At 34.5% G+C, this 17,539-nt stretch overlaps 1 protein-coding gene across 1 annotated transcript; it reads left to right on the top strand.

Moving 5' to 3' along the window:
* Window positions 1-303: 303 nt before the first annotated feature.
* Window positions 304-5,879, top strand: LOC112012970 (oxoglutarate-dependent flavonoid 7-O-demethylase 1). Its single transcript, XM_065772560.1, has 4 exons — window positions 304-603; window positions 2,927-3,174; window positions 3,754-4,078; window positions 5,355-5,879. The coding sequence occupies exons 1-4, from the start codon at window positions 358-360 to the stop codon at window positions 5,601-5,603; spliced, it is 1,068 nt and encodes a 355-aa protein (XP_065628632.1). The 5' UTR covers window positions 304-357; the 3' UTR covers window positions 5,604-5,879.
* The last annotated feature ends 11,660 nt before the right edge of the window (window positions 5,880-17,539 follow it).

Below are 17,539 nucleotides of genomic sequence, written 5' to 3'. Positions count from 1 at the left end.
AACAACGAAGTAATTTCTTTTGATTGTTGAAGAGAGAATGTGAATCTTAGTCCACAACAATAATGTGAACACTAATTAGTCTTAGACAGGTCCTATACTTTATAGCCTATAGCTGAATATTCAACCTCGAAACTTTTGGAGCAATCTATTCAACACGCGGGGTTTTTAATATTCTCAAACCTCATTATGACACCAAAAGAGGTAATAAAAAAAAGCCAAAAACAACACTCTTTTTCTTAATTTGTTAATAATTATCTTTGGTATGCCCTGAAGATATTATATAAAGGGCTTTGAGTACTAAAACTAGTAGCCAAATATCCATTTTCATTAAACCAAATAACCTAAAGAGTCTGAGAAATGGCTTTGGCACCTTCAGAGAGCCTTGAATGGTCTCTACCAGTTCCAAGTGTTCAAGAGCTTGCAATCCAAAAGCTTGATAAGGTACCACTTAGATATGTAAGGGATGACTTGGACCAGACTACTCCTTCCAATCCTTCTCTTCGTGTACCTTTGATTGATATGAACAAGTTGGTCAACCCAGAATTCCATGAAAAAGAGCTCCAAAAGCTTCACTTTGCATGTCAAGAATGGGGAGTTTTTCAGGTAATTAATACAAAAAACATTAGGCAGTACTTCTTTTTTGTTGGTGTTGTTCGTTCTTCTTCTTATAATACAGTAACATTAGGCACTATATATTGCTTTTCCTTCATTTTCCTTCACCACCTTAGAAAAATATTGATCTTGAGGAATATTTTGCTTAGAGATTTCTAATCAAAACAAGCCTGTTTATAGCTTTTGTAGTTCATATACTAATGAAACTCTTCCTATTGATCAAAATTTACCTTTCATAATTTCACTTTCTCTTTCTTCTTCTCTTATCTTTATTCTTCAAATCATTTACTAATTAATGAGATTCAAAAGACCATACTTTCTGCTTAAAACAACTTTATATATGATATGAACTAGAACCAAAAACTTATAGTTTTCTTGGGTTTTAGTTAGCTTAATTGATAAAGTATTTAATGGTTGAATAAAAGATTTAGGGTTCAATCTCTGTCTATATCAAAAACTAATTGGTGTCTTGGTTTGATGATGATAAAAAAATCATCAATAGTGGATGTCATAGGTTAAAACTCTTAAAAAAAATAAAAAAAAATAAAAACTCAAAGGTAAAAGATAGCTAAAATAGTACAATGAGACTCATGAATAGTACCAAAAAGTACAGTATGATTCATAAATAATAACAAAAATAAGCTGAATAGTAAAATAAGCTGATTTTATAAGCTGGAGCCAAACGTACGTGATAATAATTAATTGTTGACTTATCTATTTGGCTCAAATAGATTACGTTTGTTTTCATGTGCAGAGTTCATGTTACAGTGCATTAAGATGCAATCTCATTAGTTATATTATTATTCATTGTTTTCCATATATATATATATATATATAATTAGCTAATTGTTAATGAAACGCAATAATTAATACTTGTGTTACGTACAATTATGTCTACTTAAATTAAGTGTGAACAACCAATACCCATATGGTTATGGTTTTGAACAAATAATCATAAATTATAAGGTAACACGCAAAATAAATCTTTCTTAATAGAGCAAAATAGTTGACCAGTTACAAACTTAATTTCAAAATTCAATGTCGTGTACTTTAGGATATTACTAAACAATTGAGAAAACAGTTCCTCGTGAACCATACATGCATAAAGTCTAATTTATGAAATAATAAAATATTTTGCTTTTTTTTTTCTTCTTCTAAATGAAGTAATAGATTATAGATAAAAAAAAAACACCGTCATGCCTGTATGACGTGTAAGGATAGAAAAGAAAATTCCAGTCAAGAAGATATGATAGAGACAAGCCAAATTTTCTGTGTAGCTATCTTGACCCACTGAGAATAATTCAATTAACAACATTATTATACAGTATTTATTTTTAATGTTGTACCGTTGAATTGAAGGGAGAGTGTTTTAAAAGTATTTTTTTAAAGAAATTTTTATTGCCCTTTGACCAATAGTTTTTCATATTTTTCTAAAAAGGAAAAAGATAAAAAAAGAGAGAGTAAAATTGTTTGAGTAGACAAGGAATGCATTCATGACATGAATGTCTTCTGATTGACAATTTGTTGGCCAAAAGTCCATAACGTTTGCCAAGACAATTTATAAGACTTTTTGCCCCCTTCAGTTATGCTAATTTGATTTTTCAATATGGTAAAAAAGAATCGAAAGTTTGTTGGCTGAGTCAAAAGTAATTACTTCGTATTATTATTATTATTATTATTATTATTATTATTATTATTATTATTATTATTATTATTATTACTACAAGTGGGAATTATATAGAAAGCACCACCCATAGAGGTGCTTTAGTGGTAAGAAGCCTACCAACTCTTCACTATTTGTGTCCGAAGTTGAGAGTTCAAGTATTGACACAATCCATTAATTGTATGGATGTATAATCCCACATCATTTATTAATAGGGTTCAAGTGAATTGGAGTGTCCAAGACAATAAACTCATATGCAAGGTCTTTTATTTTTTGTTCAATTAAAAAAATAAGAGTTCTGGTACAAAAAAAAACAAAATAATAAGAGTAATATTTCTTCCTCTTATATACTAACTAGTAAGAGATGTCAATATGGTGAGACCCACAATGTGTTGCATGTGTTAGTTGGAAATGAATATCACTTAACTCAATCCATAGCCATCCTATCGAATTCCCACAACAACACAAATTTCAATTCAGGAAAGATCCAAATAAGTCAAATTTTTGAGTGTTAATAAATTAATAATGCATTACTAGTCTAATCATATATGATGATTACTATAACTTTTTTGGGGTTGAAACACCGTATGTACTAATCATTACTAAACTTTAAACATGATTCAATAGTTTGTTTATTCCTTAATCTTGCAGATAATAAACCATGGAGTTTTTGATGAATCACTAAGCAAAATGAGACAGCAAGTTCAAGAGTTCTTTGACCTTCCTTTGCAAGAGAAGAAACGTTGGGCTCAGAAACCAGGAAGTCTTGAAGGTTATGGTCAGGCATTTGTGACTTCAGAGGAACAAAAGTTGGAGTGGAATGACATGATCTTCCTCAAAACTCTTCCCCTTCAAGATAGAAGTTTGAATTTCTGGCCAGGAAACCCTCAAGAGTTCAGGTAAATTCTAACTGATCGAGTCATAAGATTGACCAATTGATATACATACACGTATGATTCATGCATATAGATATAGACACCTAGCAATATGCTCATATGATGGGATGCTATATAGCTTAAGCATAAATTTATCGAAGTCATCATGGGTGAGGTGGATTTTCCTTTTTCCAGAGTATAAGAATAATATAAGATAAGAATACAAAATCATTGTCCATAGTATTAACGGTATTCCTAACATATCTAGGATATTCTAACATAGAAGGTCTTTTATTTATTTTATATATATTGAAGATATGGTAGGTTTGGACTCTGTAATAATTACATTTTATGATTAATTCAAGAATTTAGTGATTTTTTTTTCAGTGTAGGTGAAATTTAAATCCAATTTCCCTATTCAATTATAAGAGATTTTACTTGCCAAGCTAAGTGAAACTCACATAATAATAAATAGTCCTCTTATTCATTATTCATATGGTTCTACACTCATATTTTTGAGTTTGGAAAAGTACTTAACATTTTTTTTTCTTTTCTGGAGTATAATTTGTTTTTTTTTTCTTCCCACTTTGGTGTGAATTTTAGAAAAACTCTGGAATCTTATTCTGAAGATATGAGGAATGTGGCAGTTTCTATCGTAAGGTTCATAACCATGGGGCTTGGACTTGAAGCTCAAAAATTTTGTGACACTTTTGAAGAAGGAACGTACGAATTAAGGATGAATTGCTATCCTCCTTGTCCCGAACCTGATCGTGTTATTGGCCTTAATCCACATGCTGACATCTCCGGTATAACTCTCTTACTTGAGTGTGGCGACACGGCAGGATTGCAGGTTTTGAAAGACGAACACTGGGTTAATGTTGAACCTGTCAATGGTGCAATTGTTGTAAACCTTGGCCATATCATTGAGGTAAATACTATGACTTACATGTTAATATTTGTTAAATTGTCATAGCAATATTGTAGATATGTACCGTTAACTATGATTTTTTTTTTTAATATTTTAATTTTATGTATAATATCTCTTTAATATTCCGAAATTTTAATGTGGGTTATGGTACTGTAAAGTCCCTTGTCATTAAGGCTGCGTTTGAATCGGGTGAAATGCATTTCCGGAAATGCTTTTCAGTATTTTTCGGTGTTTGGTTGCGCACGAAAATACCATTTTTCGGAAATTAATTTCCGTTGACCAATGGTCAAGGCTGAAAATCATTTCAGCTTCCATTTTCACTTCAAACACAATTTTCCGGAAAAGAGAAATAGAGCACGAAGAGAGAGAGAGAGAGAGACCCAAACCAAGCTCGCCGGAGAGCCCAGCTTCACGATCGCCACGACCCAGACCCAGCTCACCGGAGAGCCAAACGTCACGATCGCCACGACCCAGACCCAGCTTGCCGGAGAGCCCAGCTTCACGATCGCCACGACCCAGACCCAGCTCGCCGGAGAGCCCAGATCGAAACGGAGAGCCCAGCTCGCCGGCGAACCCATCTTCACGATCGCCACGACCCACCGATGTTCGAACCAGAGCCGGCGATCCACGAACCCTAAGCCCAAACCGATGTTCGACCCAGACCCATCTCAGTTTTGTTTTTTAAACTCACCGGAATCAATTTGTTGCTGTTGTTGTTGTTGTTGTTGTGTTGCCGGAATCAAATTTTTTTGTCGTTGTTGTTGTTGCTGTGTTGTTGTTGTTGCTGTTGTTGTTGTTGTTGTGTTGCCGGAATCAATTTTTTGTTGTTGTTGTTGTTGTTGCTGTTGTTGTTATTGTGTTGCCGGAATCGATTTTTTTTGTTGTTGTTGTTGTTGTTGTGGTGGCCGGAATCAATTTGTTGTTGTTGTTGTTGTTGCGTTGTTGTTGCCGGAAAATAGCATTTTCCTAACGGAACCAAACACATGAAATTATTTTCCATAACAATTTTCATAATATAACCAAACACTTAAAAATATTTTCCTTTTCCGGAAAATAACATTTCCGAAAAATAGGTATTTTCCGAAAAATAGGTATTTTCCGAAAAATATTTTACGGGAACCAAACGGACCCTAAATAAATGACTACTTCCTTGAAATACATCACCACGTACACCCGAATTATTTGAAGATAACAGACTATAAGATTGCAGTAGAAAAAGTACAAATGCAAGGTAAACATAGTTAACAAAATTATAGCATTTGCTTTGATCATGCAGATTATAAGCAATGGGAATTACAAAGCCCCAGATCATAGAGCAGTGGTGAACAATTCAAAACAAAGAATGTCAATTGTTACTTTCTGCTATCCCAATCCGTCTGTGGATATTGGACCCGCAGAGAAGCTTATCAAGTCAGGAAGCCCACCTGTATACAAGACCCTAACAAATGCTGAGTATTTTCATAGCTTTTTCAATCGAAAACTTGAAGTTTCATTCATTGACAGTCTGAAAATCCAATTGTCATAAATTGGGCATTGAATGGTGAACCCTGCAATGGGCTTAATCTAAAAGGCCAGTTGGCCCTTCAGCTCAAGTTGTAACATTTAAGTAATGGGGTAGTAGTGAGGAATAGTCTTCTATACTAAATAATTTTGAATTTGAATGTGTCAAAACGTGGCCTCCCTCGATATTGACAGAAGACGGGTCATATTTGTATGATAGTGTTGTTAATCGAATCATGAGAGACTGAGAGTGTTGTTAATCTATCCTTGCACATCATGTGGGCATGATGGTGTTTTTTTTTTTAATTATGTATTACTTCATATTTAATTTTTTTTTAATTATTTCATAAATTAGAATTTATGTTTTGCATGGTTCATGGGGAACTTTAATTTCTCAATTGTTTAGTAATTTCCTTTGGCTGGCAGTGTACATTGAATCTTGAAATTACGTGGTTGACTAACTTACTTTCATTAAGAGAGATTTATTTTGGGTGTTATCGTATAAATTATGATTATTTGTTCAAAACCATATCTGATTGGCTGTTCGCACGTAGTTTAAGCTTTTACTAAATATCATATAAACCGACATACATAATTGTAACAGTATAATAAATCATAGCATTTCATCATCTAGCTAATTAAATAGTATACGGAAATTAAGAGTATGTTATCATGAGACAACATTTAACTGTAATGTCAACTTTGTGTGCTTGTAATTAAATTAACATAATACATTTAGATTAGATTATAATAGAGTTTCTATCTTATATAAAAAACATAATCTATTTAAGCACACATATAAGTCAATTATTATCACTTTGTTGGACATCTAATTTGTCTTCAAGAGCTCTTGAAGCTAGTACTGCCTAATGTGAACAAAGAATAGAGAAGAAGAAAAAGAAAGTTGCATTTATAATAGGTGAATTTTGATCGATATAGGAAGAGCTTCATGAACTACAAAACCTACAAAACCCACAAACAAGCACGCTTTAGAAATCTCTAAATATGTTAACATATATAGTGTTGTGGGCTTTAGGCCCAGTTAGGTTACTTGTATAGCACACATATTTACTTGTACTGCACACATATGCCTCCTATATAAAGGCATCTATGTACATTCTTTTATACAAGAAATACAATACAATCATTCAGTATTTCTAACATGGTATCAGAGCCACTGCTCTGACCTTTTTTTTTTTTTTTTTTTAGCAGTCTTGTCTCTCTTGGTGTTACTCCACCCTTATCGCTTCCGCCGTCACAACAGCCACTGCAGCCACTCACCGTTGAACCTACGACGTTTCTCAACCGTTGTCCTCAGGTTCCGGAACTGCAGCTGCCGTCGTTGAGGAGTCCCACACCACACAGACCACTGCAACCACCGTCTCCGCCGTGTATCTAGCTCCGATTGTGTTTTTGCAGACATCACTGAGATCGTCCACCGCCGATCTACCTTTTAGTGAAAACCTGACCACCATTGGAAGCTCCACGCGCCCTCACGCGCCGCCCAAAGAATTTGCGCATCAGATCACGCGCTCCACGCGCCGTCATGCTCCGTCACGCGCCTTCACGCGCCATCACGCGCCGTCACGCGCTGCCACGCGCCAGATCTGCATCTACTGACGTCAGCCCTAGGTGACGTCATTGCTTACGTCATCACAGTCAGTCGCTTACATCAGCAAACGTCATCTGCTTACGTCACTTGCTGACGTCATCCCAGTGAGCTGACGTGCGTTGACCGTTGACCGTTGACTGTTGACTTTGACCGTTGACTTTTCAGAGTTGACTTTTTTACAGTCCAGGTGCTCCTTACCCAGTTTTTCACGTAGATTTCATTTTTGCAGTCCATTTTTGCATATTTTGCTTCTAAATGAAGAATAAGGACAAGTTTGCTTCCTGTTGCAACAATCGTCGCCGACAATCCAACAAACGGTTTTGCAATTTTTGCAAACGTTTTGGCCATAATATTGAGACTTGCTATCAGCGCAACAAATCAGCTGTTTCTACTTCTGCTGCTACAGTTGCTAACACTGAGAGTGTCCAACCCATGGCTCCTGTCTCTGCACAGTCTCAGTCTTCTGGATCCACTTTCTCCATTTCCAAAGATGACCTTATAAATATCATCGCCAATGTCATTCGTATGGTTGGTAATGCATCTTATTCCTCTTCTCTCTCAGCTTTATCTGGTATGTCTCCTACCTCTTGGCTTATGGATTCTGCTTGTTGCAATCACATGACACCTCACTCATCCTTATTTTCTGACCTTAAACCTGCACCACACCCTCTTAATATTCGTACAGCAAATGGTTCCACAATGTCTGGTCATAATATAGGTTCAGTTTCAACCTCCAACCTCTCGGTTCCTGGAGTCTTTAATGTTCCTGACCTTTCTTATAATTTATTTTCTGTGGGACAATTAGCTGAGTTGGGTTATCGCATTACCTTTGATTATTCTGGATGCATTGTGCAGGATCCTAGGACGGGACAGGAGCTTGGGACCGGTCCCAGAGTTGGGCGGATGTTTCCCGTGGACAACCTTCGTCTTCCACTTGTCGCTCCTGTTTCTATTGCTGCAGCTGCTGCAGTTTCTTCCACTCCTTCCCTTGCACTTTGGCATGCTCGACTTGGTCACGCATCTTCCTCTCGGGTACAACAATTGGCTTCTAGAGGTTTGTTAGGTTCAGTGTCCACAAAAAATTTTGATTGTGTTTCATGTCAGTTAGGAAAACAACCAGCTTTGCTTTCAATACTAGTGAATCCATATCCACTGATATCTTTGACCTTATTCATTCTGATGTTTGGGGCCTTCCTCTGTCTCTAGTATTGGTGGGTCTAGATATTTTGTTGTCTTTGTTGATGATTACTCTCGCTATAGTTGGATTTTTAATATGAAACATCGTTTTGAATTATTGGAAGTATATTCTAATTTTGCAAAAATGGTTGAAACTCAGTTTTCCAGACGCATCAAAATTTTTCGATCTGATAATGCTCTTGAATACACTCAATATGCTTTCCAAGCTGTTTTGCATTCCTATGGCACTGTTCATCAACTGACTTGTCCAGGTACCTCTCAGCAAAATGGTAGAGCCGAACGAAAACTTCGTCATATTCTTGACACTGTTCGTGCTCTCCTTCTCTCTGCTAAAGTTCCTGCTCCTTTTTGGGATGAAGCTGCTCTTCATGCTGTTCATACTATTAATCGCATTCCGAGTCCTGTTATCCAAAATCAAACTCCATATGAGCGCCTTTTTGGGTCACCTCCAGACTATCACCACCTTCGCTCCTTCGGATCTGCTTGTTTCGTTCTTCTTCAGCCACATGAGCATAACAAACTTGAGCCTCGGTCAAGGCTTTGTTGTTTTCTTGGCTATGGCGAAACTCAAAAGGGTATAGGTGTTATGATCCTGTCTCTCATCGTCTTCGTGTCTCCCGTAATGTTGTCTTTTGGGAACATCGCCTCTTTGTCGAACTTTCTCATTTCAGTGTTTCCTTGTCTTCCTCCTCTGTCTTAAATCTTTTTCCAGATGAGACACATAGTCCTTTTGTAGCTGTCCTGATCCTCCTATAGTTGCTCCTGATTCTGTTACTGTAGACTTCTCTATCCAACCACCAGATATCACTGATCCTTTCCTAGTTCACCCTTTAATGAACAGGTGGAAGATGAACAGGTTGAAACGAGCTACCCACCCCAATCCTGAGCTTGGGTCTCCTGCTCCTGCTCCGCCTGAAGATCTTGCACAAGACATTCCACCTCGTCACTCAACTCGGGTAAGATCTATTCTTGCACATTTACTTGACTATCATTGTTACACTGCTCTGCTACACTACACGAGCCTCACGCCTATCGTGAGGCTTCCACTAACCCTTTATGGCAGATTGTAATGAAAGAGGAACTTGATGCATTATCTAAAAACCATACTTGGGATTTGGTGACACCCCTGGAAATCTGTGGTTGGTTGTAAGTGGATCTATAAGATTAAGACTCGCTCTGATGGGTCCATTGAGCGCTACAAAGCTCGTCTTGTTAAAAGGTTTTACACAAGAGTATGGGATTGATTATGAAGAAACTTTTGCTTCGGTTGCCCGTATCTCATCTGTCCGTGCCCTCTTAGCTGTTGCTGCTGCCAGTAAATGGGACCTTTTTCAGATGGATGTCAAAAATGCATTTCTTAATGGGGATTTAAGTGAAGAAGTGTATATGCAACCTCCTCGGTCTCTCTGTTGACTCAAATAAGGTTTGCCACCTTCGACGAGCACTTTATGGCCTTAAACAAGCTCCACGAGCTTGGTTTGCCAAATTCAGCTCTACCATCTCTCACTTGGGTTACATGGCCAGTCACTATGATTCTGCCTTATTTCTTCGTCGCACTGACAAAGGCACTATTTTACTCCTCTTATATGTGGATGATATGATCATAACTGGTGATGACCTCAGTGGCATTCAAGAACTCAAGGCTTTTCTCAGTCAGCAGTTTGAGATGAAAGATCTTGGATATCTCAGCTACTTCTTGGGTCTTGAAATCACTCATTCTACAGATTGACTTTATATTACTCAAGCCAAGTATGCCTCTGAACTCTTGTCTCGCGCTGGACTCACTGATAGCAAGACTGTGGACATCCAGTTGAGTTTAATGCGCATCTGACTCCCTCAGGGGGGAACCATTGTGTAATCCCTCTCTTTACAGACGCTTGGTTGGCAGCTTGGTTTATCTCACTGTCACTCGTCCAGACATTTCCTATGCTGTTCACCAAGTGAGCCAGTATCTGTCTGCTCCACGATCGACTCACTATGCTGCTGTTCTGCGCATTCTTCGATACTTAAAGGGCACTCTCTTCCATGGTCTTTTCTACTCTGCTCAGTCTCCTCTTACTCTTCGTGCATTTTCTGATGCTGATTGGGCAGGAGACCCCACTGATCGCAGGTCCACCACTGGTTATTGCTTTCTTCTTGGTTCTTCTCTGATTTCTTGGCGAAGTAAGAAACAAACTCATGTGGCCCGCTCCAGTACTGAAGCAAAATATCGTGCCCTTGCTGATACCACATCTGAGCTCCTTTGGCTACGATGGCTTCTCAAAGACTTAGGTGTGTCTACATCCTCTGCTACTCCTCTTTATTGTGACAATCAGAGTGCTATTCATATTGCTCACAATGATGTCTTCCATGAACGGACTAAACACATTGAGATCGATTGTCATTTTATCCGTTTTCATCTTGTCCATGGTGCTCTCAAGCTGATCTCAGTCTCCTCTAAAGATCAATTTGCAGATATCTTCACCAAGTCACATCCTAAGGGACGCCTTCGTACTTTGGTTGACAACCTCAAGTTGGTCTCACATCCACCTTGAGTTTGAGGGGGCTGTTAACATATATAGTGTTGTGGGCTTTAGGCCCAGTTAGGTTACTTGTATAGCACACATATTTACTTGTACTGCACACATATGCCTCCTATATAAAGGCATCTATGTACATTCTTTTATATAAGAAATACAATACAATCATTCAGTATTTCTAACAAAATAAAATATTCCCCAAGAAGAAGTACTACCTAATATTCTAGTATTAATTACCTGAAATAAACTCCCCACTAATTCATGGCATGCAAAGTGAAGCTTTTGGAGTTCTTTTTCATGGAACTCTAGGTTGACCAACTTGTTCATATCAATCAAGGGTACACGAAGAGAAGGATTGGAAGGTGTACTGGTCACAATCTGGTCCAAGTCATCTCTTGCATATCTAAGTGGCACCTTATCAAGCCTTTGGTTTGCAAGCTCTTGAACTTTCTAATACCCTACTGTACGTTCCTATGAATTCATCAAGAAACTTTTTTTTTTTTGAGAAATTCATCAATAAACTAAGATGAGGTAGGACGCAATGCATGTGACAAAGTTACAAAGTATATTAGATGGAGCAAAATCAAAATAATTTAGGGAAAATATAATAGCAGAATAGAATAAGTAATGGTTTTAATTAATTAGGTACCTTGGTTAGAGTAAGAGGTGGGCTTGACCCTAATAAATTATGCTCCAATTAAAATTCTATTTAGAATTTAAAAAACCATGCATGACATTACATACCATCTTACACCAACTCCAACTAGCTCAATATATGTTTGGATTTTTATAATTTAATCCTGATGAAACTTTATTAAAATTTAAGTGGCCCACTAAAGTTTAAAATGTATTATTCATAAAAAAAAAAAATTTTTAAAATGTATTTTTCATGTAAATCATTTTAATGGTTATTACGAAAAGAACCTTAAAACATTTTTTTTTCTGCCCAAAAACTTAGTGAACGCTTGGACAGCGGCAAGTGTCTAGCGTTTGCGCGTGGTCTCGTATACTGTTCACAAGACCCACAAATCTCTTTTTTCAGTAAAACTTCCATTAAAAATGGGTTTCACAGCACTATTCACATATTTAAAAATTATTTTACTATAGTGTTTTCAGTTTTTAGTTTTTAATTTTTAGCAATAAACGGTATCTAAACAGACCCTTATTTATTTGGAAAATTTCATGGATGTATATTACAGTCATTTGTCCGAGCTGCTACAACTCTCGGCCCAATCATGTGGATTCATAGCTAGGTTTCTAATAAGTCCGCCTTTAAAGAAGTTATTGGTGCTGGGTCTATTATAGAGCTTAGAAATTCATATTAGATTTAAAAGTAGTACATTACTATTATGGAGAGTTGTCTTTTGCTCACTGTCCATATTAGCATGGGTGGTGAGTGTTGTCTTTGTCTTTAAGAACAGAAGAGAAGGAGATCTCTGTTTTGTTTTGTTTGTGCATAGAGAATGAATGGAGGCAAAATAATCCATATTTCAATTAGCAACGGCTTCGGAAATAGTACAAACATATGAGTCATATATATGGCTTTTCTTTTTCACCCTATATGTTTTGTGGGTCAGTTTTTCAGTGTTGTTTGTTAGTGTTTGGAAGCTTGAGCCTAAAATTTACAAACACAACGAAAATAAACAATGCCCCAAAAGTGTATGTATGTGGGTTTGGTTTGTTAGTGGAATCAGAATTTGTTAAGCACTTCTTTAAATTTCTTAATTTACTCTAGACTCTTAAATTGTCTTATAAAGTTAGTACATATATTTTTTTAAAATATCTAGGTGTGTAAGATAGTGCTTGGCTCCATCTGCTGGCTTTCACCAAAGGCTCTACCTCTACAAAGTGGAATTCATGCTATCACACAAGCTTCTATAAGCAATAAAAGTACTAGTATTATATAAGTAAGAGGTCTTATAAAGATTATAAAAAGAAAAAAAGAAAAAAAAAAGATAACTTAAAAAAAAAAATTTATATACGACTAAATAACAAATAAATCAATCTAAAAGATGTATTTTTTAAATTATTGTGTAAGTTGGGTTAGTTTACACTTTACACAAGTGAAAAATTTTGCAACCAACACAACTCAACCAAGCTCTAAAAACAATACAACCAACCAAACCCATCAGCTTATAAAAAACCAACGTGAAGAATCAAGTTGAAATGGTGACTTGAATGCATACTTGTAAATTAAAACTTGATACCCCACTCATGAATTGTTCATATTTCTAACTTCATATCAACCAAGCCTAAAAGTGAAAAAGAAAATGAAAATGTTACAACCCCGGAAAAAAACGTTGCCAAATTTAGTATTGTTTTAACACCTTGTTTGACATTCAAGCCATGATACAAGGAACAATAAATACAATGCTTAAGATTTTAGATATTACGAGTTTGAGATATATATATATATATATATTAATAAATTTGGATTTAGATTTATATATTTATATTTTAACATGTCTTTTCCCATTATATGTAAATGCACAAAAATAAATGGAAGTGGACCAAAATAAACCGAAGTGATCTGAATGGACCGAATTGGACGAAATGGAACAAAGTGGACTAAATAGACCGAATTGGAATTAGGTGGACTGAATAGGACCGAATAAAAATGAATGAATCGAATAGGACTGAACTGGATAAACTGGACCAAATAGGACTGATTAGGATGAAAGTGGACCGAATAGGACCAATACGGTTTGTACATGATCGAAGTGGACAGAATGGACCGAATAGAACCAAAGTTAACAAAATGGACTGAATAAGACTAAAGTAGACCGAATGACCCAAATAGAACTGAGGTGGATCAAAGTGAACATAATGGATCAAATAGGACCATTGTGGACGGTATAGGACCAAATAGAATCAAAGTAGACAAAATTGAGTGAATAGGACCAAAGTGGACAGAATGGACAGAATAGGACCAATGTGGCCAAATAGAGCAAATGTAGATTGAATGAACTGAATTGGACCAAATAAGACAGAATGGACTGAATTGCACTGAATAGAACTTTAGTGGACATAATGGACTAAATAGGATCTAATGGACCGAATAGGACCAAATTGGACTGAAGATGACAAAATGGACTGAATAGAACCAATGTGGACTGACTAAGACTTTTGAATATTTATCATTTTTATTGCATTTTTAGGGCTCATATTTTTAATTTCTAATGGATATTTTAGTATCTTCTTTGTATTTTTTAGCTCATAACTAAAGAGTTTAGCTCAAATATAATAAAATTTCATACTTTTCAACCCAAAAATTAAGGAATTTTTTTTTTTTGAGCTAAACTTGAAAAGAAAAATTACAAAAAGAATCAATTTAAGGCCTAATTAAATGGACTGAAGGTGACTAAAATTTACCGAGTTGACCGAGTGGAACAAATTGGATCGAAGTAAACCTAATTGAACCAGATAAAAGTTGTTTAATTTTAAGAGAGAACAAATTATCTTAAAAAAATTTAGAGAAAAAATTATATATTATATTAGTATTAAAAGTAAAAAGATAAACAATTACAACACTACAGATGACAAGAAGCGTTACATGATTACATCTCATGTTCACACAAGTCATCCAAACGGAAGACCAATATTATAAAATCTAAAGTTAATTAATTTTAATTTCATCTAATGAACATGATAGATGGAATTTGTACGAATCTTACGATAATGAAATTCTGTAGACAATAAGACTTATTCTAATGAAAACTAAATATTTTTTATCTCCAAAAATAATTACAAGTTGTAATGATAAAATACAAAGCCATTAAAAAAAAAAGTATGAAAATTGAAAAGAAGTGCAACAGGAAAAGCCTTGTGTTGTGGGTCTGTTCTTCGGGTTGTTACATATTTCGGAACTGTGGATCTTATAGTTTACAAATACAACAAAAATAAATAGCCCAAACAGTGGGCTTTGGTTTTGAGGGTCGATTCTTCATCTTGGGCTTAAAACTTGTAAACCAAATATAAATATATATAGTCCAAATTTCAATTGATTGGGAAATTTGATGGGCACGGGGGTTATTATTTGGATAGCATGATTTTAGGAAAGAGTGGATTTGGACTTTTATACCATTTCAATTGAGGCTAAATGTACCAAAAATTTAAAGAAAAAACCCTATGATTTCAAAAATAACATCCCATCCCATTAAATTTTAGATGTTTACAAAAGCGAATATCAAATATTTCTATTCCAATTATATATAAGTGTGTGTTAGAGGCTATCTGTTATTGTAAATCTAAGATAAAAACATTAGTGATAAAAAGGTTATCCAATTTGATATTAAAATTATGATTAAATGATTAAAATTATGATTTTTTTATTAGTTTAAGTTTTTTAGACAATTAGCTGAGTTCCCACACAATGTGCGGTGTACGTGTAACTCATTATTAGTTTCTTCAATATTTCAATAAGATTTAGTTTAACTAGTTGTTATCTCAATTTCTAATAGAGACATTCAGATTACTTACTTTTAGCTATCGATGTATATATATATATATATATATAAATCAATAACTTTCCTTGTAAAAGGTAATCTTTAGTTATTTTATAGACAAAATAGAAAGACATTAAGAATAGAGTAGTGATTTGATCATTGTGTGTGTGTGTATATATATATATGTTTTTAAATTGAAATTTGCATGATATCTTGGGTCATATAAATAAGCATGTTTCATGCCTACAAAAAATGCAAGTATCCTTCAATTTATTATAATTTTTTTTACATTTTGGATTTTGTGTTAGTAAAGTTATTGATTTATTTCCCTTTTTGTCGGACATTGTTTTTGTGGGGGGCAGAAACTCAAACTTATATACTGAGCCCAAAGCCTTATGTGAAGGTTACTATATGTCTGAAGAGGCTAAAATTGTTGAGGAGTACTCCGCATGAAAGAAAGATACTTGGGAGTGAAGAAGATCCGTTCGAAGAGAGCACCAGCCTTCCGAAGAGATCATTCTCCTCGGATGTAAAGATTCTTGGTCAAATAAATATCTGGGGGGTTCGAATGAGCTTACTAATGACTTCAGCAATCTGGATAAGCTTTGGACATGCTTGGAGATAAGAAGAATAGAGAAATATCTAAAAGGAAAAGCTGCCACCACCACATTAAATGCACTGCATCTGCTTTTCTGGCCGCATTAATGTGGAGAAGACCCCTGAACAGTGTAAACCTCAGCTACCGCCACTCACAAAAATCTAAAGAAGATACATGACATGACATACACTCAAGTAGGTACACAGATGAAGAACAAGTAGACGATGGAGATGATGAGGGAGGATGCTATATAACGAAAAAGGGCTCCTGATAGAGGGGGGAGAAAAAAAATACGAGAGAGAAAAAAAGAAAGGCTTTACTGTAACTCTAAGAACTGTAATCATTATTCAATTTATCATAAAACCTTTTCAAACTTCAACTCATTTCGTCTTCACGTGTATCTTTATGTTGGTTTATACTTGGCGGTTATAATCAACCATTGTAAATTCCATAATCAACCTAGTTCTATCACCCACACTCTACAAATTTATTATTTTGGGCTTGGGCCACAAATCCTAACCCCACAGTTTCAATAGTTGCAAAGACATCTAAAATTTTAGTAAGAATACCATATTTCAAATCAATTGTTTGTCACATAAAAAAAAAAAAAATCAATTATTTCTCATATAAATCTTAAAAAAATGATATTAAAATTTCATTATGCTTAAAATAATTAATATAACAAAATAAACATATTCATTCTATTAGTTATCTTTCTAATTACATAGAATAAATACTACAATATTAGTTCTACATACATACATACATACATACATACATACATCATACATACATACAATGTCATATTGTAAATCTAATATTATTATTCCAATTAAAAATGATTTCTTAAATAAATTTTATAAAAATAATCTTATACATTCATTTAATATAAATAATTAATGCACAACTATAGATAATTAGTATATACATTTACTTTATTAGCTGATTCAATGAACTAATAATAATAATAATAATAATAATAGGTGAAGTTGAGAGAAACTCAAATTAAAATTTCAAATTAGAGTTCCAATTTTGTGCTATGTGTCCTAAATTATTTATTCTTAAAGAGTTTTATTTCTTAATTTTAGAATCAAATGTGGGACCACATTATAAATATTCATTCAAGTGAGTTATTAAGTACAAAAATCAAAGAGTCTAGAATAAAGGAATGGTAAAAAAAAAAGTGCTTCACAATAATTAATATATATATATATATATATATAGACAATTTTAAAGAGTCTAGAATAAAGGAATGGTAAAAAAAAAAGTGCTTCACAATAATTAATATATATATATATATATATATAGACAATTTACATTTTATTCCTAATAATATCCTTACAAATTTTTTTAATGAGTTAACAATATATAAAAATGACTATCAATAGTATTTAATTTATATATATAAGAATTATATTGTGCATCGTATTATATATCTTTAAGTGTATCTATGCATATGCATGAGGTTACAAGTTAGTATATAATAATAGGTGAAACTGTGAGAAACTCAAATTAAAATTCCAAATTAGAGTTCCAATTTTGGGCCATGTGTCTTAAATTATTTATTCTTAAAGAGTTTTATTTATTAAT

The sequence above is a fragment of the Quercus suber genome, unplaced genomic scaffold, assembly GCF_002906115.3.
Source record: "Quercus suber isolate HL8 unplaced genomic scaffold, Cork oak 2.0 scaffold_60, whole genome shotgun sequence".
Classification (NCBI taxonomy): domain Eukaryota; kingdom Viridiplantae; phylum Streptophyta; class Magnoliopsida; order Fagales; family Fagaceae; genus Quercus; species Quercus suber.
Note: the sequence above shows the minus strand (reverse complement) of the source record. Positions and strands in the feature narration are given on the sequence as shown.

What these genes read in the sequence shown, in the direction of transcription:
- LOC112012970 (XM_065772560.1), top strand. Translation starts at nt 358, where the DNA reads ATGGCTTTGGCACCTTCAGAGAGCCTTGAATGGTCTCTACCAGTTCCA. An exon ending in AAGAATGGGGAGTTTTTCAG is followed by an intron (nt 604 to 2,926) that starts GTAATTAATACA and finishes TTAATCTTGCAG; the next exon opens with ATAATAAACCATGGAGTTTT. An exon ending in ACCTTGGCCATATCATTGAG is followed by an intron (nt 4,079 to 5,354) that starts GTAAATACTATG and finishes TTGATCATGCAG; the next exon opens with ATTATAAGCAATGGGAATTA.